This window comes from Chanodichthys erythropterus, chromosome 15, assembly GCF_024489055.1.
Source record: "Chanodichthys erythropterus isolate Z2021 chromosome 15, ASM2448905v1, whole genome shotgun sequence".
Taxonomy (NCBI): domain Eukaryota; kingdom Metazoa; phylum Chordata; class Actinopteri; order Cypriniformes; family Xenocyprididae; genus Chanodichthys; species Chanodichthys erythropterus.
Window position 1 is genome coordinate 32,934,370 of NC_090235.1, and position 22,670 is coordinate 32,957,039.

Consider the following 22,670-nt stretch of genomic DNA (forward strand, 5'->3'; position numbering starts at 1 on the left):
TCTCTTTTTCTGTTTTTGTTTCGTTTGCCGTTTTTGAGCAAATAGCTGTTTGACAGCGTCAGAAGGCTGTTCTCACGGCCGGTACGGTGCGCTTTTGAGCGCTGAAAAGCCGTTTTTACGGCTGGTAAGAGTGAGCGCCTTCAAAGAGAGAGAGAGAGAGCACACGACAGGCTGCACACAATCCCTGTCTGTGTTGCGGCGGCCGTTCTCCTACGTGCTTCAGCACTTTTAAAAGATTAAAGTCCCTGAAAGAGCTTACACAAGTAGATTTGCGTCTTTTTAAAGATGACATCCTACTTGTGTTTCTGGATGCGGTCGTTCCTGTCCTCACTGACGGCCACGATCACCGTTTCACATGTCTGGGCGCGTGCTGAAACGATGTTCGTGGGTGTTTTATGTTTTCATATGAGAACATGATCACGTCGACACGCCGGTCGTGACTCTTCTTTCTCCGGGAAGCTTGAGTCCCCTCTGTTGTTGGCCAGCTGCCGCTTGTGTGTAAAAGCACAGCCGCGGGTCTGCCCGACACTCTGGGAGACCGTGGAGATCAACGAGAGCAAACCTCTCGCTCCTCTGCGTGTCGTGTGCCGTCGAGCTGCCGGGCTGCAGCGCGGGTTGTCATGGCAACCCAGCGCTCGCTCGGCGCTCTAGATGCGCAGTTCCTTTGTATAATCTCCATTGTAGCGCCCTCTCTGGTGCACCAGAAGAGGTCTACTTTGCTGATATGGCTTGGGTGACATGAGGTTGAGGGGTTCATTCCGGGAACCATCCCCCTAGGGCCCCTCCCTCTCTAGCGCATTGCAAGCTGTGCAAATTTCTGGATTGGATTGCTGGTCCTTCTCATAGGGGAACCTAGTATTTCAGCTGAGGGACAGACGTCGATTGCAGCATCGGAGAGAGTGCTGTTATGCTCTGGAAATGAGGGTGACGCTGCCCACTGTATTGGTGTGTGCTTATGCTGACTCAGATTCTGAATTTACAGCCATGCTTCCACGTTTCGATTCTTCCGCGACACAGGCCATTCCTGAGATTCGCGTTCGAAGGTCGAGCATATCAGTACAGAGTCCTACCCTTCGGGCTGGCCCGGTCTCCCCGCGTCTTCACGAAAGTTGTGGAGGGAGCCCTTGTTCCCATGAGAGAACAGGGTGTTCACATTCTCAACTATCTAGACGACTGGCTCATTCTAGCACAGTCTCGGGATCGGTTGTGCGAACACAGGGACTTGGTGCTCAGTCACCTCAGCCAGTTGGGTCTTCAGGTCATTTGGGAAAAGAGCAAACTCTCCCCTGTGCAGAGGATCTCTTTTCTCGGTATGGAGCTGGATTCGGTCGAACAGATAGCACGCCTCACAGAGGAACGTGCTCAGTCGGTGTTGAACTGCCTGAATACGTTCAATGGCAGGACAGCGGTCCCACTGAAATTCTTTCAGAGGCTCCTGGGGCATATGGCGGCCACGGCAGCAGTAAACCCGCTCGGTCTGCTTCATATGAGACTGCTTCAACACTGGCTTCACGGCCGAGTCCCGAGATGGGCGTGGCAACGTGGCACGTTCCGGGTGCCAATCACTCAGGAGTGCCGCCAAGCCTTCAGTCCGTGGTCGGACCCTTTGTTTCTCCGGGCAGGAGTGCCCCTAGAACAAGTGTCCCGGCATGCTGTGGTATTCACAGATGCTTCTGCCATCGGCTGGGGTGCCACGTACAACAGGCATGCAGTGTCAGGGGTTTGGACGGGACCCCATCTGCATTGGCACATCAATTGCCTCAAGTTGCTAGCAGTACGTCTTGCTCTGAGCCGCCTCAAAGGGCCGCTACGGGGCAAGCATGTACTGGTCCGTACGGACAACACTTCAACCGTTGCGTACATCAACCGTCAAGGTGGTCTACGCTCCCGTCACATGTCGCAACTCGCCCGCCATCTCCTCCTCTGGAGTCAGAAGCGTCTGAGGTCGCTTCGTGCCATTCTTGTCACTGGTGTGCTCAGCCATGTGGCCGACAAGCTATCATGAGCTGAGCTGCCAGGAGAGTGGCGACTCCACCCCCAGGTGGTCCAGCTGATCTGGAGAGAGTTCGGAGAGGCTCAGGTAGACCTGTTTGCCTCACCGGAAACCTCCCACTGCTAGTTGTTTTACCCCCTGTCCGAGGGAACACTCGGGACAGACGCACTGGCACTCAGCTGGCCCCGGGGCCTTCGCAAATATGCGTTTCCCCCAGTGAGCCTACTTGCACAGACCCTGTGCAAAGTCAGGGAGGACGAGGAGCAGGTCCTCTTAGTTGCGCCCTACTGGCCCAACCGGACCTGGTTCCCAGAACTCTCACTCCTCACGACAGCCCCTCCCTGGCCCATTCCTCTGAGGAAGGACCTGCTTTCTCAGAGACGGGGCTCCATGTCTGGTCCCTGGACGGGACGCGGAGGTTCTAGGTGACTTACCCCCTGAGGTACTTAACACCATCACTTCGGCACGTGCACTGTCTACGAGACGTGCTTACGCCTCGAAGTGGAACCTGTTCGTCGAGTGGTGCTTTTCTCGACGAGAAGACCCCCGAAGATGCTCGATCGGAGTCGTGCTTTCCTTCTTGCAGCAGGGGTTGGAGCGTAGGCTGTCCCCCTCCACCCTCAAAGTCCATACTGCTGCTATCTCCGCTTACCACGACCACATAGATGGCAAATCTGTTGGTCAGCACGACCTGGTCATCAGGTTCCTTAGGGGGGCGAGATGGTTAAATCCCCCCCCCCCCCTCCATACCCTCTTGGGACACCGCGTTTTGGTGCTAAGAACACTTCAGATTGCTCCCTTTGAGCCTTTGCAATCGGCAGACTTAAAGATTCTGTCTATGAAGACTTTGCTGCCGGTTACATGGGCCTCCATCAAGAGGGTAGGGGACCTGCAGTCATTTTCGGTCGACGAATCGTGCCTACGTCCCGTCGCCACAGTCGCTGTACCCTGCTGATGCTGCCGCCTATCCGGTTCGGCTCTTCAGCGAAAACCTGAAGATGCAACGCACCTGCTGCTCATTGTATACCCGCGCTGCGAGGCGAGCAGCTGATGCATGCCAATGTGCATTGGCTCGTTTTAGTTACACTCGAAGTAGATTGGCCTCTCTAGCGAGATTCCTCTTCGTCGGTCTGTCCGACGTACGTCTCCGTTCCCTCCTTCAGGGAACGAGGGTTACCTTTGTAACCGAGACGTTATATAATTGTTGGCACTGGCACTTATAAACACTAAATGGGTAAAAAGAGGAGCCAAATGTTGGAGTTGGAACCAATACCTCTGTTTTTTTTAGAAATAAAAGCCAAATGCTTGATTATTTTACAGCCACATCATTTTCACTATGCATTATTTGTTTTGGTTGTTTAAAAAAATTATCCGATTAATCGATTAATCGATCGATTAAGTGCTGGATTAATCGATTACAAAAAGAATCGATTGCTGCAGCCCTAACAAAAAGCATCCATCCATAATTAAAGTAATCTATACGGCTCCAAAGGGTTAATAAAGGCCTTTTGAAGCAAAGGGATGCGTTTTTGTATGAAAAATACTGTAGCTCCAGTGGACGACAGTAACCTTTGTCCCAACGCAATGACGAACGCGGATGTGTAGAGGATAGAGCAAAACAAAACACCGGTCATGAATTAGAAGTCTAAAACAAGGAATTTTAAAGAGAAATGTTGGAGGATTTTGATGTAAGAGAAGAGGAGCTTGAGTTTGTTGCCCAGCCCTATTTGTTTGAACCATGAGAGGTGTCTAAGCTTATGCTACTCCTACATTCTGCGTATTACATTGCGTCAGAGGGTTACTCATTAGGCGCAAGTCGATTTGGCAATACGGTCGTCCACCTGAAACTAGTTATTTGCTAAAAGTTTATTTGCTTAAGTTTTAAATATGGATATTTTTCTTACAAAAACACATCCCTTCACTTCAAAAGGCCTTTATTAACCCTTTGGAGCTGTATGGATTGCTTTGATTATGGATGGATGCATTTTTTTTTAAAACATGGCCCCCCATTCACAACCATTATAAACCTTGGAGGACCAAGGATATTTTTTTTTATATATCTCCGATTGCGTTCATCTGAAAGAAGGGTGAGTACATCATGGGATCATTTTCATTTTTGGGTGAACGAACCCTTTAATGAATAAAAATTGGCTGAAGTAAAAATCTAAACATAGACCATAAACAAACTACACCGTGGTCAAATGATTTTAAGAGCTATGTTTCCATCCAAAGTTGTGAATTTAACTTATGTGCAAAATAAAACATTTGCGAATAAAGCAGCATTTCCATCCAGTGAGTCAAAGAGAACAAAATCGTCACTTCCTGATAAACTGGCACTAAATATCACTAAGTAAGAGAAGCCACTGCATATAATAATTTCTGTATATAATAAATTACTTGAGCCTCAGATCGCGCAGGCGAAAACAATAATGTTATCTTTTGATTTAACCAAAAATCCATTCAAAAATCCCAATGACTTCAATCTGATAAATCCGGAAGTGTTAAAATGAAACTTGATTCTGGGTTTCGGCCTACAAAAATACATCATCCCTGCAGCACTGTATAGCTACTGGTCATGTTGTTGCTCCCCAGTAGATGTCATACCCTTTGGATGTTATACCAGTGTGACTCTCCTTCACCATTGACCCTGCTGCTAAATCCTGTAGCTGAAGTCTGTCCCTTCCTCTCTCTTTGCTGTCCCTGTCCTCCTCTCTTTCCCTCTTCCTGTATCACCTCTACCTGACATCGCTGACAGTGAGTTTACATCTAAAATGAAACACAGGGCTCAGACGGCCACCCCTGGCTCCAACATCACCAAGAGTTCCAGTGTGGGTGGAGACATGTGCTCGCTGGGCAGGAACGACGATGAGGACGATGACAAGAAGAGGCGCTCCAGCTTTGGGGCGAAGATGGCCGCCATGGTTGGATTGGGGAAAAAGAGTCAAAGTACATCCCAGCTGGACCCAGAGGGTGAGTGAGCTGTGCTGGTACATTAAGCCCAACAGTATGACCAACTTTCAAACACTTCACACTTCTCACTAAAGTGAAATGTGTACATTTTTGTCCTCCATTTATTTATGATGAATAAGGATACGTGGTTGATGCTATGTTTTGCTGCTGACCTAAATAACAGATAAAAAGAAGACCTTGTTTGAATGAGGTCTGTCACATGTCGATATTCAGACCACGGCATTGCAGTTGCTCTAGTGGCTTCATCATCATGGAGTGCACGTCAATATTTCACTAAGTGCTTTGTGAGTGATGACCACAACACATGGCTCTAGAGGAAAAACCAGGATGAAACTCCATCAAGGACTGTCTTTATAGAACAATACATTGGTCATACTTGAGGTCCACACCCATGTCCTATGTGATTTAAGGATACACATTGATACTTGTTGATTTCACATTTTAGTGATGTTTTTTAAGAATTAAACTTTATAGTAAATGTGTGCTTAATTCGATTAATCAAACATCCCTGCTATGAGCCATGTCACACTGTGGGATCTCAGTTGTCTTTAATTCGTTAAAATTCAAGATTTGTTAAAAACATTTGCACACGAGAAGACTCATCCAGAGTTTTACATCATCAATCGGTGACACGTTTGTTGATGGTGAGCTGCATTTACATGTGGGATTGAAATGTCTCCAGTGTTCATTTTGATCATGGCTTGATTTTTCATTCAGACAAATGAAAAAAAAATAAATAAATAATAAGATGTGTGTGGAGCAAGTGTTGGTTTGTTGTTGTCGCACAAAATGCGTCATCAGGTTCTGCGCTCGTATTGGTTTTTTGATTTGACGGATGTCATAGGAGAAGCCACACCAGGACTGTGCGTCAAAACTTTTGACCCTGGCAGAATTTCATTGGAGGTAAAATTTGATCGCAGTGGTCACTAATCAGCTGTTGGTGAACATGTCAAACTAGTGTCTACAGATACAAGACTACAGATTTTGACCTATGATCAGAGGAATCTTTTAGGATTCGCAAAAATGGCCAAATCGTGGCCAAAATTGTATAGTGTGCACCCAGCTTAAGATTGAGCAAAACACAGATAAGCAAAGTATACTTTGAGCTTCAGGTGTGTGTCTAAACAGTCAAATACACACAAAAATAAGTCAAAAGGCCAGGCTTGGCAGATATTCAGGTACACACAATCGGTTAAGTGAATGTAAAAATTTGGGAGATAATAAGATGTGTATCAGTATATTGGATCCGTGCATTAAGTCTTTAATTGACAGCTGAATAAGCCTGCTGCTGTCTGTGTCATTAATGTTAATCAAATAACAAAACAAGAAAATTACTCACTGCTCCTACATTCTTGAAAATAAAGGTTATTGCAATCTGTGGTTCCAGCCTTCAACATCCATGGAATCTTTGCACAAAAGATTCTTTATAGTGGAAAATGGTTCCTTAGATTTTTTTTAATCTTCTTCACGATAAGAAAAAAAAAAAAGGTTCTTTAAAGAACTGTTCACTGAGAGGTTCTTTGGAGAGCCAAAAATGGTTCCTCTTTGGCATCACTGTGAAAACCTCCTTTTGAAACCATGTTTTTTTTTTTTTTTTTTGTAACTTTGGTCTTCCTGAATCTATCCATGTAGAGGAAAGTCACTTTCAGTTTTTCTTTTGTAACAGCAACACGTGGTATTTTCCTATTGTTCCATGCTGTTATGCAAGAGGTCCCTTTGAGCATACAGGTTAGCCATTCAGATCAATCAGGATCATTATTCCTGATCATCTCAATAGATGGAGATCCATTTGGACCATGCATTGCTTCTGGCATAAATTATTAATAAAACTGAGCCTGAATAGGTCTGTGTTCATTCATTGTACAGCCCTGTGTAATACAGGCTTAATCAGTGGCAGTAGAAATTCATGCAGAAGTCAACTACCATGGAGAAAAAATACATAAAACAGGAAGTGATATAATATAGAAAGCACCTGCAGAGCCCCATGGTCAGTAAGTTTCCTTAAATATCAGCTAATTTGACTTTTTTATGACAAAGCAAGGAAAGTTAAGGTTGCAAAATGTCACATGGTGCAACTCCCCAAAAACATAATGTTTGTAAATGAATAATTAATGTTAATGTTAAAAAAAAAACTATTACCATAAAAAATCTATTTTAAAACATGTGAATTTAAAAAAAAAAAAAAAAAAAAAAAAAAATGAAATTAATGATTAAGATGTTTATCATTTATGTCACCATTTACTCCCCTCTCATGTAGCTCCAACCCTGTATGTCTTTCTGGAGATATTTTGATGAATGTTAGTAACCTGCAAATTAAAATACTGCTTAACACTAATAATAAAAAAAATAAAATAAAAAAAAAATCCTAAAATTACCTCCTCTTCTCTCTCTTTCTGAGAAAACACTTTTTCCATGGTGGAAGTCATGACCTAACGATTGGCCCATCTGAACACACAGCAGTATAGCAGTAATATGAGCTAGCCTTGAGGAAGTGCATGTCCCTCTCTACAGCTCACAGGTACAATTCCGATGTCCTACTGGTTTTATCGTGCCTCACACCCCGCTCCGACTCATAAAGACCTGCTGGGATGGGATGGATTGAAACGGATGCTCCACGTGGTTATACTGTGAAATCGTTAGTCTATGATCACACTGGTCAAAGCTTCTCTTTAGATAAAGCAGCTTTACAGCATTTTCCACATGCGAGTGTAAATTGCCCTCAGAGATGCCCTGTTGCTGTCTGTTGAGGAAAGACTGTTGGGTTTAAAAGAGCTTTACTGCTGGAGGCCCATCCTTCAGCAATTGCTTTGATTTGACTGGTGAGCTGACATAACTGATGCAAAAGGGCATTATTTCACTTGAGTTATCTCATCTGTGTTGGCAAGAACACAAGCATTTCTCTGGCTTTGTGTAAAGTACGTACAGTGGGACCACAGTCTCTTAAATGTGCTCTTGTAGTGTACTTAAAATCTTAAAGGATTAGTTCACTTTAAAATGGAAATTACCCCAAGCTTAACTCACCCTAAAGCCACCCTAGGTGTATATGACTTTCTTTTTCTGATGAACACAATCTGAGTTATATTAATAAATATTCTGACGCATCTAAGCTTTATAATGGCAGTGAATGGGACCAATGAGTGTGAAGCTCAAGAAACTGCATACGTCCATCATAAACGTGCTCCACATGGCTCCGGGGGGTTAAAGGCCCACTGAAGTGTCTTGTGATGTGTTGACACAATTTCGACTGAAACAGGAAGACAGGGCAATATATCGCACAGCCACGCCCCTGCAATCTGTGCTCAAGTTGTACTTCATTCCCGTCAATGGAAAGCATATTTACACTGTCTTAATCGTTCCCTATTCTCTATATAGTGCACTATGTGCCATTCACCATGTAGAAACTAGTAAATGTGTGAACAAATGACCGATTATAGCCACAGCTTCAGCGTCTGTTGGTAGTGTAGGAGGGGGCGGGACTTCAGATTCTAGAAAGCATTTGATTGGACAGAAGATTTGATAAGCTGAAGTGAGAGACTAAGTTTTAAATGCTTATATGTCCTAAATGCGAATTTTGTCATTGTTTTGGAACACACCAGCTTATTCATAACACTAAGGCTAACATATTAATTCTAAAAGGTAAAAAACTTAAGTTTTGATTTCAGGGGCACTTTAATAAAGGCCTTCTGAAGTAAAGCTTTTGTGTAAGGAAAATGTCCATATTTAACAAGTTATAAAGTAACCGCCTTCCATATTCAGCTACATACAATGGAAGTCAGTAGTCACCAAAACTGTTTTGTTACCAAAATTCTTTAAAATATCTTATTTTGTGTTCAGGAAAACATAAATCCAGCTCTAAAAGTATAGTGTTTAAGATGGCTATGCATGGTCTACTATATAATTTTTGTACATCCACCAAGATCCCCTAAAATAGGTTGTGGTGCAGTAGATGCAGTAATGATTCACTCTCCCGCTATACAGATCGACATGTTTCCATACTTAACAGGCTCATTCTCACACCCAATGCTTGTTCCTCACGTATTTAAAGATCGTCTCCTTTCTATTTCCTGCAGGATCAGTCATATACAGCTAAAAATAAACCTCCTCATTCCTCTGATTTTCACACACAGTCTGGAGGAGGATACACTGGCTGTGTACGTCAGTATGGCATGATGTAAAATCCTGCTGTTCACGAGCATGTCTCTTGAGTGGCACCATGATGCATGTATATTAACCATAAAAATAACACTAAACCACAAAGAGTAGAAAAATTGTTTTGTAGTACATTCTGGATTTCATGTAAAGTGCTTAAAGGTGCCCTCGAATGAAAAATTGAATTTATCTTGGCATAGTTAAATAACAAGAGTTCAGTACATGGAAATGACATACAGTGAGTCTCAAACTCCATTGTTTCCTCCTTCTTATATAAATCTCATTTGTTTAAAAGACCTCAGAAGAACAGGCGAATCTCAACATAACACTGGCTGTTACGTAACAGTCGGGGTGTATGCCCCAATATTTGCATATGCCAGCCCATGATCGAGGCATTACACAAGGGCAGCCAGTATTAACGTCTGGATCTGCACAGCTGAATCATCAGACTAGGTAAGCAAGCAAGAACAATAGCGAAAAATAGCAGATGGAGCGATAATAACTGACATGATCCATGATATCATGATATTTTTAGTGATATTTGTAAACTGTCTTTCTAAATGTTTCGTTAGCATGTTGCTAATGTACTGTTAAATGTGGTTAAAGTTACCATCGTTTCTTACTGTATTCACGGAGACAAGAGCCGTCACTATTTTCATTTTTAAACACTTGCAGTCTGTATAATTCATAAACACAACTTCATTCTTTATAAATCTCTCCAACAGTATAGCATTAGCCATTAGCCACGGACCACAGCCTCAAATTCATTCAGAATCAATGTAAACAATATAACAGTATACAATACTCACATAATCCGACGCATACATGCCGCATGCATGACAAACACTTTGTAAAGATCCATTTGAGGGTTATATTAGCTGTGTAAACTTTGTTTAGGCACTGTTTAAGGCAAGCGCGAGCTCCGTGGGCGGGGAGCGTCAGCATTTAAAGGGGCCACACAGCATAAATCGGCTCATATTTAATGATGCCCCAAAATACAGGGAGTGCAGAATTATTAGGCAAGTTGATTTTCTGATCATTTTTTTTTCCAAGCACATTTTACCAATTCCAATCCACATCAATCTTAATAACTACTATTAATATTGTTTTTAATCATTTATAAGTGATATATCATTGTTCATGAAGGCTGGAAATGAAGAATGCCCTATATTCAGGTGTGCAGAATTATTAGGCAGGTTTTCTTTTACAGATAAAATGAGCCAAAAAAGAGATTTAACTCAGACTGAAAAGTCAAAAATTATTAAATACTCATGAGAAGGACGCAATACTAATGTAATACTAGAAATTGCAAAGTTAAAGCATGACCATTGGACAGTGAAATGCTCATTGGGTCAGCAGGGTCATACAAAAACAGCTGGAGAAGAAAAGACACGTTAACTGCAAAATAATTAAGAATTAAGGTGAAGAATTAAGTGTGAAACCATCAGGAACCCTTTAGTCTCCAGCGCCACCATTTCCCAGTACTGAAACCTACCTGGAGTCTTCAGAAGTGTGAGAATTTATCTTCCAGAATCTGGCAGTAAGTTTTGGAAGATCATTTAGTCCATCTCTGCAAGATGGACATTTCAGGATAAGAGATGGACTAAAAGTGAACTCCCACACCTTACTGCCAGATTCTGGAAGATAAATTCTTCAAACAGTGGTACAAGAGGATGTGGTGCTGGTCCTTCAGGAGTCACTCTCAAGCTGTCTGTCTATAAGGCCTATAAAAACCCAGTCTTCATGTACTTTATAACACTTCAGCTTGTGATTCTTATTAAGAGCAGGTCGCTTTTTAGGATTCTTCACCTAACCTAAGTCTCTGAGATCCTGACACCTCGCACTTCTTAAGACTCCAGGTAGGTTTCAGTGCTGGGAAATGGTGGCGCTGGAGACTAAAGGGTTCCTGATGGTTTCACACTTAATTCTTCACCTTAATTCTTAATTATTTTGCAGTTAACGTGTCTTTTCTTCTCCAGCTGTTTTTGTATGACCCTGCTGACCCAATGAGCATTTCACTGTCCAATGGTCATGCTTTAACTTTGCAATTTCTAGTATTACATTAGTATTGCGTCCTTCTCATGAGTATTTAATAATTTTTGACTTTTCAGTCTGAGTTAAATCTCTTTTTTAGCTCATTTTATCTGTAAAAGAAAACCTGCCTAATAATTCTGCACACCTGAATATAGGGCATTCTTCATTTCCAGCCTTCATGAAAAAATAATATATCACTTATAAATGATTAAAAACAATATTAATAGTAGTTATTAAGATTGATGTGGATTGGAATTGGTAAAATGTGCTTGGAAAAAAAATATGATCAGAAAATCAACTTGCCTAATAATTCTGCACTCCCTGTAGGCAGTTAAAAAATAATAATTAAAAAAAATCTATGGGGTATTTTGAGCTGAAACTTCACAGACACATTCAGGGGACACCTTAGACTTATATTACATCTTGTAAAAAAACGTTCGATGGCACCTTTAATATTAGCTGTATGATTTGAAGCAAAATTCATGGAAAAACGTTTTAGCAAACAGCATTAATAATATTTTTCTGACCAGGCCTTGGCTTTTGTCATTCTGTCCAGTTTATCGTTGGTTGTGATATTACAGTGTGTTTGTTTTCAGGGGTTTCAAGGTCATTAGTTCAGTCAGGTAATGAGCACCTGTTGTTAATGGATCATGCTGTTTTTCCTCAGAAAGATAACATGCTGTTCCTACGAGCTATTTACTTTTAAAGCTACATTACATTAAACCACCACTAGAAACAAAGTTACAAACCACTTTTCCAATGATTGGTGTTGTAGCAAGTTTGTTGCTGTTTTTAATGTCACATTTGTGTTATTTTTTCTTGACAAACGAGTGGAGGTAAACAACCACACTGTTGGCTCTCTCTCGGTTAGCACTAGTAAGTCCAATTCATTCTAGTGAATCAGTTTGTCTTAAACAGTCCTCTCTCGTGTGAAGTTTTTGGAAAGTCTGATCAATTTTGGTGGCGGCTGCAACCTGATTTCATGCAAAATACATACCAATACGTACATATCACTGCAGTTTCCAACAGAAATTAACACTAGAGGCAGTACAACAGCAAGCGCTTTTAAACGTTTTCATACATAGTTATGATTACAAGGTACGATTATGGATTAATAAAGATTTGTTTTCACGTCTCCATGCACAATATTATGTTATGATCTCAAAACACTTTTTACGAAAGTGCGTGATTTGTAAACAAATCCTTTTTCGACTTTGCATCGCTTAACCAGCTACATATGTTTTGTTTTTCTGACATAACAAGCTTGCTCGGTAGCTCAGCTGGTACAGAGTTGTACTTAGGATGCAGAAGCCTTGGTTACAAATCCTGTGAAACATGACTCAAAGATGAGAGATCAAAAATAAGATAAAATGCCATGACTACAAGTGCTTTTTATGTCACATTTGCTATCAGAAAGGTTTAGGTGTAGTGTTGGTGGTAGGTTATTTTAAAACGTAATGGAGCATTAAAGGGTTAGTTCACCCAAAAATGAAAATGAAAATAAAAGAAGTCCACACGGCTCTGGGGGGATAATAAAGGCCTTCTTTCATATGACAGTTAGTGGAAGTTAGAGATTACAGTTTATAAAGTTTTAAATATGGATATTTTTCTTACACAAACGCATCGCTTCACTTCAAAAGGCCTTTATTAACCCCCCGGCACCGTGTGGACTTCTTTTATAATGGATGAGTGCATTTTTTCTGTCTTTAGAATTTGGGGCACCATCCACTCTCAGTATAAAGCATGGATCACCCTGGACATTATTTAATATAACTCTGATTATATTTTTCTGAAAGAAGAATGTCATATACACCTAGGATGGCTTGAGGGTGAGTAAATCATGGGGTAAATTTTATTTTTGAGTGAACTATCCCTTTAAGCTTAGCACCAGTCACTGGACATTTCAAATCAGAACTGCGATGATATGTATAAAACCAACGTAATGTATTCACGTTCATCTGTTTCGGAAATACAAAAATAGGGCACATCAACAGAGTTGACAAGATGTAATATAAGTCTAAGGTGTCCCCTGAATGTGTCTGTGAAGTTGCAGCTCAAAATTTTTTTTTATCAATTTTTTTAACTGCCTATTTTGAGGCATAATTAGAAATGCGCCGATTCATGCTGCGGCCCCTTTAATTGTTCGCGCTCTCCGCCCCCTCCCAAGCTCTCGACTCTATCACTGCATAAACAAAGTTCACACAGCTAATATAACCCTCAAAATGGATCTTTACAAAGTGTTCGTCATGCAACATGTCTAATCGTGTAAGTATAGTATTTATTTGGATGTTTACATTTGATTCTGAATGAGTTTGATAGTGCTCCGTGGCTAAAGCTAACATTACACACTGTTGGAGAGATTTATAAAGAATGAAGTTGTGTTTATGCATTATACAGACTGCAAGTGCTTAACAATGAAAATAGCGATGGCTCTTGTCTCTGTGAATACAGTAATAAACGATGGTAACTTTAACCACATTTAACAGTATATTAGCAACATGCTAACGAAACATTTATAAAGACAATTTACAAACATCACTAAAAATATCATCATATCATGGATCATGTCAGTTATTATCGCTCCATCTGCCATTTTTCACTATTGTCCTTGCTTGCTTACCTAGTCTGATGATTCAGGTGTGCAGCTCCAGACGTTAATACTGGCTTGCCCTTGTGTAATGCCTCTATCATGGGCTGGCATATGCAAATATTGGGGGCGTACACCCCGACTGTTACGTAACAGTCGGTGTTTTGTTGAGATTCGCCTTTTTTTTAAACAAATGAGATTTATATAAGAAGGAGAAAACAATGGAGTTTGAAACTCACTGTATGTCATTTCCATGTACTGAACTTTTGTTATTAAACTATGCCGAGGTAAATTCAATTTTTCGATTCGATGGCACCTTTTAGCATTTTTATCAAATATTATGGTATTAAATTAAGTATACTTATTAACATCTCTCGACTCTTAAAAGGCAGCATAATTTTGCCTACCTACCTTTTAAAACTGCCTGTAAAGCTGAGCATGCCTATGATATAATAGGTTATAATACAGCCTATAACCTAAAATAGCCTTAAAATGTTATCTAGGTAAGAAGCTCACTAGGGTTTAGAGCTGATAAATGAAAAACAGGACCATGAAAACTTTCCCAAAGCTTTTTGCTCAGTAGCAGAGCCTTTCTAAACAATCTGTCACAGGCTGTTTTACAGGATTGTGTAAACCACTTGTGGAATAATGGACTTACGTTTACGGTCCGTGTGGTCCAGGTGTTAATAACATGCTGACTGCACACTACATCTATCTGTTTCTGTGAAGAAAATGTTAGGGGTCATAGGGTCAACACAAGTCAATATCTCAGCACATGATACGATGGTAAAGAGCCATTTCAACACCTGTTTGTTATTCTAGAGACTGTACTTAATGGATCATTAAAGCTCTCCTGAGTGTGTTACTCATTCTAAATGAATGAGATTGTGGAATATTCCATTCCTGTGTTACAAGAACACCAGGAACATGATGTTTTAGACCTACATATTGTAGCACATGTACCTATTACATCTTACATTTAAAGATGTAAGGCCCTACATGTGTGTTACATCAATGCATACAGATGGTCTGAGACAGTGAATTAAACCAGCATCATTTTTGTTTGTTACGACACGCTGAGACCACACAGTGAGTCTTCTCACTGCGCTATTGCAAAATCAGTGTTTAATATAAACTGCACATTTATTAGGCAGTTGTTTGCATTACAGATCTTAACCAGCCAGTTATTTTTAGTGCTTACATGATATTTTAAGTTTGTTGGATTGTGTACTTAAAAAGAATGACACGAGAAACGTGCTAGGATTTGTCGTGTGCTCTGTTAGACTTTATGCGCACTAAACTGTTTGTGCTGCTGTCAGACATGTTGAGGTTTGAGCAGTGATATGAGTCACAACTGTATTCTTCAGACTTTAATAGGAAGGTTTGAGACGTTACTATTTTAAGCTGGTATGCAGCAGGGGTAATGATTTCAACATACCCACAATAAGATATTAATAGATCACAGAAGAGTAGATTTGATCTCTCATTTAAGCTGGTCTTCATTAAGGTGCATGCAGTGCCAAGAATGGAATTGTCAGTTATTAGATTGTTGTCTCATGCCTGTACAGTAACAAAACCAACCTGCTAGTTTTTACTTTAATGAAAAGGCTTACTGAGCAGAACATTGCAGTGTTTGCAATGCTTGTAACAGAAGGCTTGGAAATATGGGTGTGTGATATAACAATATTAGATTGTGAACAATTAAAATGTCTCCATGATCTACCTTCGAAGAGAGATTGTAGTATTGTGCTATAGTGAACAAACATTCTATCCCTGTCCCGACATACTGTACAACATACATTCACATCACATGTTTAGCAACATAGTGCAGGATTGGCCGTATAAAAGGGTAGACATGGTCAATCTCACGTGACACTGCAGCTTGTTTAATCTTTCAAAAGATTTTACTCACACACTATTCTGACATATGCTTTTCTGCAGGCACACACTTGAAGCAAACACACACAAAGTCGGCTGTCACAGCATGAGTACTGAACTAAGTTCTCTTTCACAGTCAGATATGTCTGAATTGAAAATAAACAGCTGGGAGAAAATCGGATGTGTGTCAGTATATTGAATCTGTGCATTAGGTGACAGCAGACAAAAAGAAAATCACACATGGCTATTGACTAAATAACTTCAGAAGCATCAATGCATGTTATATAGGGGTGTAACAATACATCGATATAGATCGATACATCGATCTAATGTCTAACAATACGATGTATCGATGTAATTCGTAAAAATTAAGAGGCACCTTCATTTTAACACTCTCCACATTTTCACACAATGTCAGTCTATGCATTATCGCCAACGTGTGCATTCTCGTTTAAATTGCCTTTCAGAACTTGTGACAGCGCTGTGACTTTGTGTTGCTTCAAGCGCATTATTCTGCACACGGGATGTGCATAAGTGCTTTGTGCCTCTATGTATTGGGGCCTTTATAACACTTTTGCACAATGAAAGAATATTAATAGCGTATCTTGTTCCTACCTATAATATGTTGTTGCTTCATTAAAAAGCTGTGCTATACATTTAAAAGAAACGTCTACTGTATACTGTATATATATATATATATATATTAATATTAATAAAAATTTAACTGGTTGTGTAAAATAGGCACATAATATCAAAATATTTATCGATATACCCCTGAATTGAATCATATCATAATCGTATCGCAGAACTTTTTGAGGTATCGGAAAATATTGTATCGCTGGCTATGAGAACAGATATTGTATTGAATCACGCTGAACTGTCCGATTTATATTCATACAGTGAAGTCTATATAGTGTTTTATTTTTACATTTGATTGCTGGGGGAAAAAAATTATTTATATATATATATATATATATATATATATATATATATATATATATATATATATATATATATATATATATATATATATATATATATATATATATATATATATATATATATATATATATATATATATATATATATATATATATATATATATATATATATATACAAAAAAGAAAAAAGATAAGTTTGTGGATTATGATATTGAATAAGTGGATTTGTGATATTTTTGCAAAATCGCAAACGTTTATTTAGAAACACGAGGTTTACCCAAGTGTGGTGGTTTGAAGAACTATAGAAAACATAATTAAAGGTGCCCTAGATTCAAAAATTGAATTTACCTCGGCATAGTTGAATAACAAGAGCCCCCAATATTTGCATATGCCAGCCCATGTTCAAGGCATTAGACAAGGGCAGCCAGTATTAATGTCTGGATCTGCACAGCTGAATCATCAGACTAGGTAAGCAAGCAAGAACAATAGTGAAAAATGGCAGATGGAGCAATAATAACTGACATGATCCATGATTACATGATATTTTTAGTGATGTTTGTAAATTGTCTTTCTAAATGTTTCATTAGCATGTTGCTAATGTACTGTTAAATGTGCTTAAAGTTACCATCATTTCTTACTGTATTCACGGAGACAAGACTGTCGTTATTTTCATTTTTTAAACACTTGCAGTCTGTATAATGCATAAACACAACTTCATTCTTTATAAATCTCTCCAATAGTGTGTAATGTTAGCTTTAGCCACGGAGCACTATCAAACTCATTCAGAATCAAATGTAAATATCCAAATAAATACCATACTTACGCAATTAGACATGTTGCATGACGAACACTTTGAAAAGATCCATTTTGAGGGTTATATTAGCTGTGTGAACTTTGTTTATGGTGTTTAAGGCAAGCGCGAGCTCTTGGGGCGTGGAGCACGAGATTTAAAGGGGCCGCGTACCCTAAATCGGTGCATTTATAATGACAGGCAGTTAAAAAAAACTATGGGGTATTTTGAGCTGAAACTTCACAGACACATTCAGGGGACACTTAAGACTTATATTACATCTTTTGAAAACATGTTCTTCGGCACCTTTAACAATTTAACAAAGATCGCTGATGGTAGAAGATCTGGAACTTTTTTGCTGCTTCTTTTTGGTCAAGAACCACACAGTTTTATGTGAAGAGCAGCTTGACTGGCAAATCGTAAATACTTGACGGTAAATCGATCAATCGTAGATAGTGCTGTTTTAGGGGGAGAACTACCATTCAAAGTTTGTGGTCAGTATAATGTTTTAATGTTCTTGAAAGAAATCTCTAGGGCTGCATTTATTTGATCAAATATACAGTAAAACCAGTAATACTGTAAAATATTATAATATGCAATTTAAAATAATTTTATTTTAAAATGTAATTTATTCCTGTGATGAAAAAGCTGAATTTTCAGCATCATTTATTCAGTCTTCAGTGCCACATGATCCTTCAGAAATCATTCTAATGTGCTGATTTGCTGCTCAAAAAACATTTCTTATTATCAATGTTGAAAAAAAAAGTTAATTTAATCTTTTTGTGGAAAACATGATGGAATTTTTTATTATTATTTGATAAATAGAAAGTTCAAAAGAACAACATTATTTGAAACAGATGTTTTCTGTAACAATGTAAAAGTCTTGCTAAATGAAAGTATTAATTTCTTTTAAAAACAGAATATCTTACTGGGCAGATTAATAAAATAACAAATGTGTGTCCTTAAATTAGATTAGATCTTGCTAGTTTGAGAAAGTGTTTTCTGTCATCTTGTTCAGTTGCAAGGACAGTTTAAGGTAGATTGACTTCATGTCTGCGTCCATCTGTTGTTTTTGCTCTGCTGTACAGCTGCGTGCACAATACAGTGTGACATAAAAAGCAGTGATGTCGCATGTCATTGGAAAAATGTAGCTTTGTTACTGAAAAAGCTGCATGAGAACAGCTGAATTATTGTCAAGCTACTGAAAAAATGTAATCAACTTCGTGGCTTTGCTGCTTTTAACCACTCCTCAACACCGTTGTGCACATATAATTGTGTGTCCATGATTATACGTTAATCCACATATTATTGTGTGTGTGAGGTGACTGATGAAGCCGCAGTCAGAAAGCAAGTCATGTGTATGTGTTTGTGTGCAGTCATGTCTCCGGGCAGAGCTCTGTCTCCTGGAGAAGCATTTCAGGGGTCTCTTCGTTTTTGTGCCTCTGATTGGCCACATCCTCTGTGAGCCACGTGCACATGCTACCATCTCCCCCTCCCACCCTTTTAGATGAGAAGTAGCGCGCTGCAGAGGAGACAGTCAGACAGTCATCCTCACCGCATATCAACCTGAGAACTAATAAGACACGCAGCTGCTACCGAACACAATCCTACCAAACTTGTTTCTCCAAAACCGTCTCACAGCATCAGCTATACACATCTGCCACCCTTCTTCGGTGTCGTTAGAGGTGTTTGAGGGTTCCAGGGTGGTAAAATGGGCAGACAAGGGCAGGATGTCAGCGCCGCTCTCCCTGGCATGCGAATGCAGCGCTCGCAGAGCCGGCTTAGCCTTTCTGCCTCCTTCGAGGCACTGGCTGTTTATTTCCCCTGCATGAACTCCTTTGACGAGGCAGACAGAGGTAAGAATGAAGTTACATACCAGGTGTGACGGATGCTTTAATGTCCTGTGTTTGTGAAAGCTTTATTTGGCAGTGCACAATTTGGTCATTAATGGTTTGTGACCATCAGAAAGCAGTATCTGAGTGTGTATGTTTGTGTCAATGGATGGACGGATATTTGAATGGATGTCTAAAAGCTGACTGGGGGAAAAAACGCAGGATGTCCTGCTCCTCAGTGGAAGACTGATGCCCCCTGATGGTCATAACATGTATTTTTTAAGCATTTCATTCAGTAATTGTGAGTCATGTTTTGTTTTTTTTTCTTAAAGGGTAAAATGTGTAATGTATTCCGGTGTTAACACTTTCTCCAACCCAGTTTGATGAGCAGACAACTATAAGTAAACCATTTATGTTGACTGAAGAGCATGAAAACTGTTGCTCTGAGGTTCTTGAGGATTGAATGGTCCAACATGTTGGTCCAACTCTTCTGGCATCAGTTTGGGATGGGACTATGAGCTTGCCTAACCAATGGCAGATCCATGTGGGGTGGCGGTGTCCTAGTCCAGACCAGCTCATTCAAGTCCGAGTCAAGAATGAGACCTGAAGAGGCTCTAAACAATTCAGTGTGCTCCAGTCCAGAGATACACAATAGCTCAGAGCAGATCATATACATGATCAAGTCCATGACAAGACCAAGACCATGAAACTACTCGAAAAGGACTTAAAACACTGTGGGGTGGAAGTGAAAGTGTCACGCATTTGTCTTTTCTTATTTTTCTCATTTTCCCTTCACTTGTTGTAACTTTCAGAGGAGGGTAAGAAGAAGAAGCCGGTGCGGCTGGCAATCCAGCGGAGTGTGGAGACAGGTTTAGCCATTGAGATGAAGAGCAGGATGACACGGCAGCCCAGCCGAGAGACCACAGATGATGGTGAAAAGGCAAAACCAGGAAAGTAAGTATTGTAAAAATCTATTTGAATATGATGATCCACCTCTCCATAAATCACATGATGTCATCACCACCATTGCTGATTGGCTGGTTTTGCGTCAGTGATGATGTCTTTAATAAAATGTCTTGCCATTAGCACCTGGTTTACTGATTTTCTGTCCATTATCTATTCAAAGTCTAATCTTCCCTGGAGTGAAGATCTCATCGGACAGCCAGTTCACAGAGTTTTTGGATGGTCTTGGTCCAGCCCAGCTGGCAGGGAGACAGACATTGGCCACGCCTCCAATGGGTTAGTATCATGGGTCGCAATTTTCTTGATTGTTAATATGAACAACTCCCGCTGGTGTTATATAAGAAACTGTCAAAATACTGCTCAAAGTAAACTTCAGTTTTGATGAACATTTAGCGTATGCGTACAGCCGAACACATAGCTTTCATAGTAGAGGTCTTCTTGGGTCCTAAAGTCCTGACCCGAATCGCTTCTTACCCGACCAGATGTGCAAAAAGCAAGTGGCTTTTCCTGATGAATCTCATAGCTATAAGATGGGTTTTTGTGTGACATTTGTTTCTTTTCTACGTGCATTTCTCAAAAAATGCATTTTTCACGTATGCGCAAGTACGCACTAAAGTGCTGAAATGTCAGTCACTCATCACTGTAACCTCATTACGTCCTATAACTTTTGGCGTAATGTTATTTACCTGACCATAAGATGATTAAAGTTTATTAATTTGGGTCTTCTTGGGTCCATTCAGAAAAAGCACATGAATTTTCAATGACCCGAGGCCACTAAAGGCTGAATAATACTTCTGCGTTGAGTGTTTGCCGTAGCTACGGTGTAGGCTGTGTGTAGCACGTTTAGCCTGATGTTCACCTCTTCGTCAATTCTACTACGCGCAGAATTATAAATCAGCCTTCATACCGAACCTGACTTATGTCCGAGGCACTCACTGAAGTTTTGGAACTAAACCCACTCGGGTCTTGGGCCGGAACTCGGGTTCCCTTTCGATACTTCACTCGTACTGCGTATGGGGAAGGTCTCCCTTTTTCCCCGCTGCTGAAGCCTTTTTCAATAACGCAGTGTAACTGCACCGTCATTGGTTCACTCATAGACAAGTTGTTGAACCAATGGCGGCGCGGCATAGCTGCGCGGCCTATGGCGACAAAGCGCGCGAATATTCCCGCCGAAATGGGCGGGGTATAGGGCTATATAAGCAGGCGTTTCGCCATAGGATTTCAGTGTTTTCTCCTTCAGCGACGACATCTACTTCTCTTCGCTGATCTCCGCCTGAAGCCGAAGAAGCTCGCCGCCTTCTGCTCTCGCCGCCGTCTGAAGAGGCTCCCGCAGCGGACTCGCCTGGACTCGCCGGTGGAAGAAAGCGCCGGCGCCCTCGCGGACTGCAGCTTCTAGCGCCGTCGCCGAGCCGCCGCCTCCCGCTTCCCGCTTCCGGCCGCTTCCTGTGCGTCCCCTGCCGCCATCCGGCGCGCCGCCTGAGAGCTTCATCCGCGGCAAACGCCGCTCTAAAGAGCGATTTCCAGCGGTTTTCACCGCTTTAAGAGCTTCCGCGGCCCTCGCCGCTCTAAAAGAGCCACCCAATTGCCGTTTTCCACGGCAGCGGCGTCTCACGATGCCCCGCCACTCATGTGGTACTTGCAGGGCCCCCCTGCACGACGACGATGGACACAGCGAGTGTGTCGCTTGCCTGGGCAAGCCCCACGCAGACGGCGCGCTCGCTGGAGACTCATGCCCGCACTGCGAGTGTGAGTCTCGCTTCCCTGCGCTCGCGGGTCGCCTTCTTCACTGAGGGCGATCTCGCCGCTCGCGCCCTCCCGTCTCCTTCCTCCCGCGGTCCGGCGAGGAAAAGACAGCGGGGTAGAGCGACTCAGCGCCAGGAGTTGAGCGAGCTCACGCCGGCCCAGCCCCCGCGTGCCTCGCCCTCTCCTCCCAGGGAACTCTCTCCCAGTTCAGTTCTCTCGCCCTGAGCAGCGTCCCTCCGCAGAAGCGAGTGACCTCGTCTCATTCGGGGGAACAGACGACGAACAAGACGACTCCATGTCTCTTGCGGCTTCCGAAGCGGAAGGATGGGCTGGCGAGCCGGAAGACCCCGCTCCACCGCCTCCCTTGGAACCCATCGAGCATGGCCAGGGCATGGATGCCGAGCTCTTCCGCATCCTGTCTAGAGCCGTTGAAGAGCTGGACCTCGAGTGGGCCCCTCCAGAGGAGCCGTCTCGCAGCCGCCTGGACGAATGGTTTCTGCCAGGCCGCCGCCAAGCACCTCGCCAGCGTTCAGCGCCCTTCTTTCCTGAGGTCCACGAAGAGCTGACGAAGTCGTGGCGCGCTCCTTACTCTGCCCGCCTCCACACTACGCACCGCTCCGCCCTCACCGCCGTCGACGGCGCCGAGGAGAAGGGATACGAGCGCTTGCCACCCCTAGATGAAGCGGTGGCTGCTCACCTCTGTCCTCCCGCGGCTGTGGGTTGGAAGACGAAGAGGGCCCTTCCTTCCAAGCCCTGTCGGACCACCTCTACTCTGGCTGGACGGGCTTAC

The 22,670-nt window shown here is 41.8% G+C and overlaps 1 protein-coding gene across 10 annotated transcripts in view; it reads left to right on the forward strand.

Annotated features, from left to right (window-relative positions):
* Positions 1-22,670, forward strand: part of rims2b (regulating synaptic membrane exocytosis 2b) — a 175,980-nt gene that overhangs the window by 142,833 nt on the left and 10,477 nt on the right. For all 10 annotated transcript variants that reach the window (XM_067361808.1, XM_067361809.1, XM_067361804.1 and 7 more), the window contains 3 exons: positions 4,776-4,963; positions 19,987-20,128; positions 20,301-20,413. In XM_067361808.1, coding sequence (XP_067217909.1) covers positions 4,776-4,963; positions 19,987-20,128; positions 20,301-20,413 — 443 coding nt within the window. The remainder of the gene's footprint in view (positions 1-4,775; positions 4,964-19,986; positions 20,129-20,300; positions 20,414-22,670) is intronic.